General features: G+C 35.1%; 1 protein-coding gene across 1 annotated transcript in view; it reads right to left on the reverse strand.

Annotated features, from left to right (window-relative positions):
• LOC107317358 (keratin, type I cytoskeletal 9-like) overlaps window positions 1–8,690 on the reverse strand; it is a 13,939-nt gene extending 5,249 nt beyond the window's left edge. Inside the window, exons 1-15 of the mRNA XM_032446307.1 lie at window positions 8,642–8,690; window positions 8,126–8,167; window positions 7,530–7,568; window positions 7,157–7,195; window positions 6,403–6,441; window positions 6,099–6,137; window positions 5,781–5,819; window positions 5,533–5,568; window positions 5,256–5,285; window positions 4,445–4,486; window positions 3,824–3,862; window positions 3,189–3,227; window positions 2,186–2,224; window positions 1,855–1,893; window positions 662–700 (exon numbers count right to left, since the gene is read on the reverse strand). Coding sequence (XP_032302198.1) covers window positions 662–700; window positions 1,855–1,893; window positions 2,186–2,224; window positions 3,189–3,227; window positions 3,824–3,862; window positions 4,445–4,486; window positions 5,256–5,285; window positions 5,533–5,568; window positions 5,781–5,819; window positions 6,099–6,137; window positions 6,403–6,441; window positions 7,157–7,195; window positions 7,530–7,556 — 486 coding nt within the window. The 5' untranslated portion in view covers window positions 7,557–7,568; window positions 8,126–8,167; window positions 8,642–8,690. The remainder of the gene's footprint in view (window positions 1–661; window positions 701–1,854; window positions 1,894–2,185; window positions 2,225–3,188; window positions 3,228–3,823; window positions 3,863–4,444; window positions 4,487–5,255; window positions 5,286–5,532; window positions 5,569–5,780; window positions 5,820–6,098; window positions 6,138–6,402; window positions 6,442–7,156; window positions 7,196–7,529; window positions 7,569–8,125; window positions 8,168–8,641) is intronic.
• Window positions 8,691–8,847: the final 157 nt, after the last annotated feature.

An 8,847-nucleotide genomic window follows, 5' to 3' on the forward strand; every position in this document is an offset into this window, starting at 1 on the left:
ATGTAATTTGAAGAAAGATTATCTTAAGGATGCATTTCCAATACAGCAAAGCAGACCACTCTAGCATTCTCTCATATCATGACATCACACAGATCTATTCTTCACCATCCTTGCTTAATTTTGCTCAAAAATGTTGCTGACTTCTTTTCCTTTCAAAAATAGCACAGAACAGTCAGTTTTCTTAATGAACTGTTTACCAAAACTGCAAATTTTAATGGAAAGTATAAGTTTTACTTGTCAGCTACTCTGGCAACTTTCTGTAGAAGCCTTACCACAAAGAAACAGGAAAGCATTTGAATTTATTGCACTTTCTTAAATGTATGACCTGTTATTGGAAAAAACAGTTTTATTTGTTCTCTGTGGATTTAAACACCACAGGAATATGAACTCTTTCTTTAAAGCTATTTTAAAACATCAATTTATTGTTTTAGACTGTAACTATGTGCAGCCCAGCTGCAAGTGCTTCACTGCTCAGGGCAGACTTTGTGTTTCACTTTCCTGCACGGGCTGACACAGAAGGCCTCACATTCACCTGTTCTGCTTGAACAGTGCTTTGCCGTAAGCCAGCCCTTTACAAAGGACATTGTTTTTCACAGAATAGAAGAAGAGAGAAAGGTGAACAACTGAACAACAAACCATATGTAGGAAAAGCAGTTCTCACCTGTCCTCCATAATGGCTGCCACCTGAGGAAGATGGACCCTGACACAAAGAAACCAATCATTTCTATCAAAAGGGTTCTTTGAGAGCTTTTGAAAGAAAGTCTACTTTCTTTCTCTGTTGTAGATGAAAGAGTACAGAAAAGCAATCATCCTATTCTTTTTTTGTGTGTTCCGTGTGAATTAGGGACTGTCTGTAATGTATGAATCTTCTATAAGACCAATAGCACAGTGATCACAATCTACTATTATTCTATACATAGAATAGCATATACATACATAGTGTATTCTATATATTGTGTCTGAAAATTTTTATCTCCTAATTCCCTTTCCAGTAAGTCTGACAAGAAATATCTGCAGAAGCCAATCCAAGGGCCAGTTTGATGGGGGACTTCACTGTATATGAAAGGCTACCACAAGAGAACACGGGGATCCCTCTCAATCCTCTTTCACCTCATAAGAGCATGGAACATCTTCCCTTAACAACACTTAGCCTTCCCCTCTGTTCCCTTCCTGAGGCACATCACTTCTCTGATGCCAGTTCTGAGAGAAGTGAGGTATTTCATTAGCTGAGGTAGGGGAGAAATGCAACCCACTTCCAGCCACTCCTTACTACTAGAGAGCTAAGAAACCACATCAGTAGCAGAAGACAAGTAGGGTCTAGAATTAGGTAAGTCAGTAAGTAGAACAAGGCTAAAAATGTATTTAATGCGATACAGTGGAAGTACAGGCCCATCATAATTTTTCTATGTTTTCTCCCTGTCCTCCATACTGGCTGTCTCCCGAAGAAGGTGAACCCTGAACATCAACAAAAAAGAAACTGAAACTTCTTTATACCCATATCATGAGGCATTAAACATTTTTCATCAGCCTCATGAAGTACTAATTTATTTCAGAAAGATGTGACACGTTACCCCAAAGAACTGTATTTGCACATAATTTTATGACCAAGTTCTGCAAATGTCAGGACCCAACTGAGACAACCACATACTTTACTCTCTATTTCTTTTCTTTATCTTAAATATGGTCTTCATCTAAACTTGTTATGTTTAATCACAGTAGCAACTACAATGCTACAATAGAGATTTATTTAAGACTGACATACACTAAGTTAAGGTAGACAGGTGGGTAGACAATCACGGCGCTAAAGGTATGCATAGGTAAAAAAATATCTAAGTGAGGACTATTAATGCTTACTTGTCCACCATACTGGCTGCTTCCACGAGATGGAAATCCCTGGAAAAATATTAAAAATCATTTTTTTCTACTTCACATGGATGAGTGATGGATATGAGAAGCAAAAATATCAGTATTCTGTTATTTCACTGTGGGTTTTTTTGTAATTTTCATGGAATAAACTTTGCATTTTATCTTCCTTTAATTCACAATGTTAGTACAGAGAATACATCACTATAATGCTTTCCCAATATTAAACTGAGGTATTTATTTTGATAAAGCTTTACTCGGTAAAAGTATGACACTGGTAAAATATATATATCATACAGAAATATCGAAAGTAAGAGCTTACTTGTCCACCATATTGACTAGCTCCAGAAGAATATGACTCCTGTAAAAAATGCCAGACATGAGTTATCTGTTGTAGGATTTCTTTAAATTAAAACATGACTCTCAACAGGAACAAGATAGCAAGATAAGAGTGAAGACAACTGGCAAGACTTTCAATATACTTTAATTACTAGATTTCAAGGCTTATGCTGTCACTTCAGGAAATACTTGAAGTGCCAATTCATACTGTTTGTTACTCTTGTATTTTAAGAGCTTCTTTTTTCCTTGATAATTGTACAGTAAATGTCCTTGCAATCCTGAAAGCACTTTCTCTGTTGTTATGCAGCCATAATAAGGAGGCTTCACTGTCTTTGGAAATATCATGATGAAAGTTATTTTCTACCTTGCTGCTCCAGATTCCTCATTTCTCTCAAAGAGAAACAACAAAAAGTTATTTGTGCATAATGTAGCACATGTCCCTACATGCCTCTGAGAAAAGCGCTAACAAGATGAAGGATAATCTTTTGGAGAAAAATCACACGTGCAAATGAAATTCTACCTGCAGACAGTACAGAATAAAACAAAATATTATTCACTCTAAATCAAGTTTCTTTGTCACCAAGCCTGGAACTTCGCTCCAGAAACAAGGCTTTTTGCCTTGACATGGGTTGTTTTCTGATTTTTAGGCTTTTTTTCCCATGAATCAAATTCTTTATTTCTGGTAAATCACAATATGCCACTGTTAATTATCATGCTCAGTATTATCCTCACCTCTTCCTTGTCACTGTGCTTGTAATTTTGAGTCAGAGATTCAAGTAGTACACTTTCGCAATCAGCTGGGATTCTTCATGGTACTTAAACACTTCAGCCATAGTCTTATTCCCTCTGTGCCTTAGCTTGAGGACTTTCTACCCTACACTGAAAACTGCCATACCAGCTCCCACACAAGCAGTAATTCAAAGGGGCATTACTTGCCAGTCCTAAAAAGCACTGGAGCAGAGAACGCAGTAACACGAAGTGCTTACCCGTTCATTCTGACGGTTGTAAGATGGTGAAGAGGAATCCTGTAAAATATTAGAATCCAGATATTTCATGGCAAGTATTTCAATTTTGTCTAAGCAGAAGGCAATGGAAACTAATGTGTTCTGTGACTTGTAGGGACAGCTGAATTTGGAGGCTGTAGGATAAGCAGCATTCTTTCAAGGTCTGCCTCTGCTCACTTCAGGGAGAGTGGCATTTATTTATTTGGAAACCTGAATGTCAAGGCCAAAGCTAGCAAGAAAGGACTGGTTAATTGAGGTATCTCTGAAAACCATATCAAGTAATCTTTCTTATTGACACCTCAGACAGCAAGAAATCTCCTTGAAGAGGGAAGAATGGATTTATGTTTTCTTTTTCCTAATGAAAGAAAGTGGACTTGAGATAAGAAATGCTGCATTTCCATTCATTGTTTATCACATCTTTTTTGTACGAGATACAGTAAGCAAGTTCCACAAAAATAAAGACAACTCTTTGACATATCAAACTCAATGACAAATTTCATTAACTGAGTTTTTGTTCTTCAAACAAAATTCCCAACATTAAAACTGAACCTGAGTTTGAGAACAGCCACTATTATTCAAAATGGCAAGCTGGCTCTTCTTTCTAAATGAGTACTTACATAGCTACTGTAATGGCTTCCTCCAGAATAAGATGTGTCCTGAAAAAAAAATCAATCAGTTGTTTTTCTTATAACAGAAGTTTTTTGAAGGCAGACTTATTGAAGGACGATAGTACATACAATTCTATTTTACTCTTTTGCTTTTAAAAGCCGTGCAAAGTCTATTCTTCCCTGTCTTTCTAATACATCTAGAATTTTATGTGCCCCTATCCACTAGAATGGCTGCCTCCACAGTCCTTTCAGAATGGAAACATCAATTATATTACTTCAAAGAATCTGACTGGAGGATAGTTAGCTTACGTATTTCAGTTTAAAAGAAGTGAGCATGCTAAAGAACAACACACTCTCAAAAAGCTTTTAATAGCCATTATTGCAGAGTTGTATTGTGAGTACTGCTTTTTTTCCCCACAAGATCTGTTAAGTTCACTAAGAAAGAAACTGTTTTGTGGCTAATACATCATGTTAAGCACCCATCAGTAACATGTACTTTAATATTAACTGCAGTGGGTTATTTTTTAGAAGTGTATGACTATTCAGTACTAAATCTTTTTAATCTCTCTATCTGTCATACTGACAGAACAAACACAGGGTACCCTTAAAAAGCTGATGAATACTGCTTACATTTGAAGAGGAATTACTTCTGTGTGAGGAATATGATCCAGTCTGTAGGGGAGAAGAAAAATAAAACAACAAAATCAAAAACAACAACTACAAAAAAGTAAATTAGCCCTTGTCATTGATCAAATTAAAAATGAAACAAAACCTTAGAATGCCTCTTCTGTTTTCCTTTAAAGAAAGAATATCAAAATCTGAACTCGAGTTACACTTAAGTTTCACTTCTAGTAACTTGCAAAAGTTAGCCAATAGTTTTTGTTTTTCTTTGCCTGTAGGACTGTAAATCAGAAATAATTGCTCAGTATCTACTCATGACTGATTACCTAGAAAATAAGAATTCTACCCAAGTGTGGAAATGGCCTTTGTATACAGCAGGTTGATTGACCACATACTACTTGCCTTGAAAAGCATATGTTGCTGTATTTAGCAGACGTTAGATACCCTCGAGGAAAATCATTACTACCTTTAAAATATTAAGTTATTTATTTTGGAGAAGGTACATACACATCTATAAATATTTTATGGCAATGGACAGCCACTGTTCAGTGAATGCATCATGCTGCCAGATGTGATCTGAAATCTTGGCATAATAAGAAACAACTTCTATTATGTCAGTAAAGCATAGTGCTACCAAAGGAATAATGAATATAAATTTGAAGAGTACATTCAAATAGATAATTAAATAACTTAGAAATAAATAGGCCTACGGATAATTTATATGATATAAATTATATAAACATTCTCATATGTGTATACATGTGTGTATGAAAAAAACAAAAACAAAAAAACAACCATACAATAAACAAGTAACACTTACAGAGCTTGCACCAGAGCAATCACATCCACCCTGTGAATAACACAGAAAATATTTAATATCTCAAGAACGGTACTAGAATGGACTCTCTTTACAATTATGGATCTCTATGGGATCTCCGAATGACATGTCAGAAAAGAATGGCACAGTACTTAGGGGGTGGGCAAGAAGGACAGTGGTGATGAAAGATGCTTCTTGTGAAGGAAAACTACAGAAGGTAAACTGAGAGTGTCTGTAATGCCATAGCAGGGCTGAATGGTGTTGAGATCAAAAAACTTACCTGTCCACCAGACTGGCTGCCTCTTGAAGGCATACCCTGTAAAATGGTTATATTTTCATTTATATGATCATCTTTAAGTTTGACATGTCTATTTGACCAAAATGTATCATCTTTTACTCTACAAAAGATTATGAATCTAATTTTGTCTACAGAAAGAAAAATAGAATAAAAACTTGGGCATTACCAAATTTACAGTATTTTCTTGAAACACATAATGGGGGAAGTCTGAAAAAAGAAAATTTTCTCACCTGCCCACCATACTGGTTGCTTCCTAATGAGGATGAGCCCTGAAAAACATTAAAAATCATTTACTTTCTATGTTAAAGGCACACTTTATAAATAGTATTTATTACTTTCATTTGTTTCTTAACATCAGAATATCATTTAATCCATGTTAGCATAGATTACATGTCCATACAACTGAACATATATATACAAAGCAATAAGGAAGAATTATTTAAAGACACAAAAAATTATTCCTCATAAAACAATTTTCTGTAATACAGATGTTTGTTTTGTTTTTCAACAAATACTTCAAGCAAAAAATAGAGAATATTAGTATTTACCTGTCCACCGGAGTAGCCACCACCTTGAGAAGATAATCCCTGCAAAAACAGAACCGATTTATTTCTGTTTATAGTGGCTTCTAGAAAACAAGACTGTGTTGCTTAATAGCTGTACACGCATTTTTATAAAATAGTTTGTTTTTCATAAAATTTATCATTTCTTTTCACAAGACATGATTACTGATGTCATGAGAAATTCTAGAAGGAGACAAATAGTTAGGCATAATTTACTCGTCAGGATCACTTTTAACAGAACAGCCACTTGGGGAGGGAACTGCAAATAATGAATAAAATAGATGCTTACATGTCCACCTGACTGGCTGCCTCCAGGGGAATAAAAATCCTGGAAAAATGTATTGAAAGCACATGAAAAAAAACCAAGACTTCCTTTCTTTTGTATTATGGAAAGATCAGGATGGAAGTTAAATGTTCTTTCTTGTGCCTCCACATTCCTTAATTTTCTCTCATGGACTGTTCAAGAAAAAGAAAAGGTTCTTTCTGCATTGAACAGCACATGCCTCTTTATCCCTGTTGATAAATGGTCTATTGGTGAAAAGATATTTTGGACACAAAGACTAACAAGTTCTTGTATATCCATCAAAATAATTTCCCAATCACTGTGTTCTCATATGAATTAATAAAATGAGTGCCAAGTAAAAATGACAGGAAAATGGAAGTCCTCATAAATACAGCATAAAGCACAATAAAGCACAGGGTTTTGCATAGAATAAATGCTGGATATGCTACAGTATGGAAGCCTTTTGCAGTAAGACCGTGAGCAAAAAATCTGCAGGAACCTGAACAAGTAAATTGTGGCATAGCATTTGTAGTGGCGAGTCTGAAATTCAAGAGTGAAATTCAGCCATCAGCTGGGATTATTTGTAGTTCTTAAATACTTCAGCCATAGTCTCATTCCCTCTGTGCCTTAGCTAGAGGACTGTCTGTCTGAAGACTGCTATACCAGCTTCCACACAAGCAGTAATTCAAGGGGCCAGTACTTTTCAGTCCTAAAAAGCACTGGGGCAGAGAACATGGTAACACATGTAAGGAGCGCTTACCCGTTCACTCTGACGGTTGTAAGATGATGAGGCGGAATCCTGTAAAATATTAGAATCCAGATATTTCATGGTAAATATTTCAATTTTGTCTAAGCAGAAGGCAATGAAAACTACTGCTTTGCTTGTGTGAAGAACCATTTTCTACCAACTAGAGCACTGGAAAACAGACTGCATTTTCTTTTATCTATAGAAACAATATTATTTCAAAGAAGTTCTTACAGAAACTTAGTAAGCAGCACAGATTACTAGAATTTGCTATGAAAGAGCTCTTGAAGATAAGATTATGAGATAAGTAAAGGTCCACATAGGCACCTAGTTAATTCAAAAGGCAGTAAATTCTGAGATTGATATATTTGAGAGCAGGAATACTTACACTGTAATCAGATTCACTAACTCCCATGGATGGTGAGTCCTGCAAAACAGTAGAAACACATTAAAAGAAAATAAAACTATATACTACTTTACCTGCTGTTTAAGCAGAGAAGGTTAAGAAACAATAATAACATAAACATACAAGAACACAATAAAACTTCCTGGTAAATATGTTCTGTTTTAGGAAACATTTTAGATGAAGATGTTGTGGAAAAAAAAACCCACTATTATTTACATTCAAAAAGCTAATTTTCTATAATTCTATGATTTTACATGCCCTTGGGTGGTTAAAATACTTTGCTTACCAAAAAAGAATGTAGTCCCTACAAAATGGTTTTACAAAGAAGTCCACATCAATAATACAAACTTATAAGCAGCATGTGCAGTGACAAATTAAGGAGGGAAGTGCATATAGTGCATTACCTTTACTCTGTTACTGAAAATATTAGGAGTTATAGATAGGTAAATCAAAGTAAAACACAAACAGAAAGTATCAGATGTTCATCACTTAAAAAGAATTGAAATATATAAACTAGTGCCTGTAAGAACCAGCACACCAACCTTCAGCTTTTGATGCATGAGATAAATTATATTTACCTGACCATAAGAGGCAGTGCCACCATATGCAGAAGATCCATCCTGTTCAGATAAGACAAATCATTTTCATATTGCAAACATTTCATTTTAGATGCATACATACTTTAGGAATCTTTTTCTAGGGAGATTTAAAATATACAAATATACAAATACACAAATTTCTCAGAATGCATATTGAGCAACTCAGTTATATATCCCTGTAAGAAACTGATTTTAAGATAGTAATTTAGCAAATTCTTAGAACAAACTGTATTTCCAATTTGGAAGAGACTTTCATCTGGCTGATAACTCAAAACACTGGAGACACCTCACTCTTTGCATACTCCCCTGTAAGCTTCCATGATATGAACAGTATATGCAAATTCACTCCTTTAAAAATAAAACTTCATTAAAATATGAGAGCCAAAATATAGAATATAGCTGTATAAAGGAGCCAGAGCATTGGCCCTAAGGACAAGGGAGGAACAAAGAGGATTTAAAAAAAAAAAAAAAAAAAAAGAAAAAAAGAGGATTTACCTGACCATAGGATTCATTGCCATTATCACTGACAGAAGACCCTCCCTGAACAGAAAATAAAAAGTGCAACATTTTTATTCTCTCAATTAAGATTTTTTTCTTCTTTCAAGAGCAGTACAGGAATGAGGATTATGGAAGGCACTGCTGATTGGAAAGTTGGACTCCATGATCTGTTAGCCTCTTCCAACTCAGCAATTCTGTGGCTT

This window comes from Coturnix japonica, chromosome 8 (genome assembly GCF_001577835.2).
Source record: "Coturnix japonica isolate 7356 chromosome 8, Coturnix japonica 2.1, whole genome shotgun sequence".
Taxonomy (NCBI): domain Eukaryota; kingdom Metazoa; phylum Chordata; class Aves; order Galliformes; family Phasianidae; genus Coturnix; species Coturnix japonica.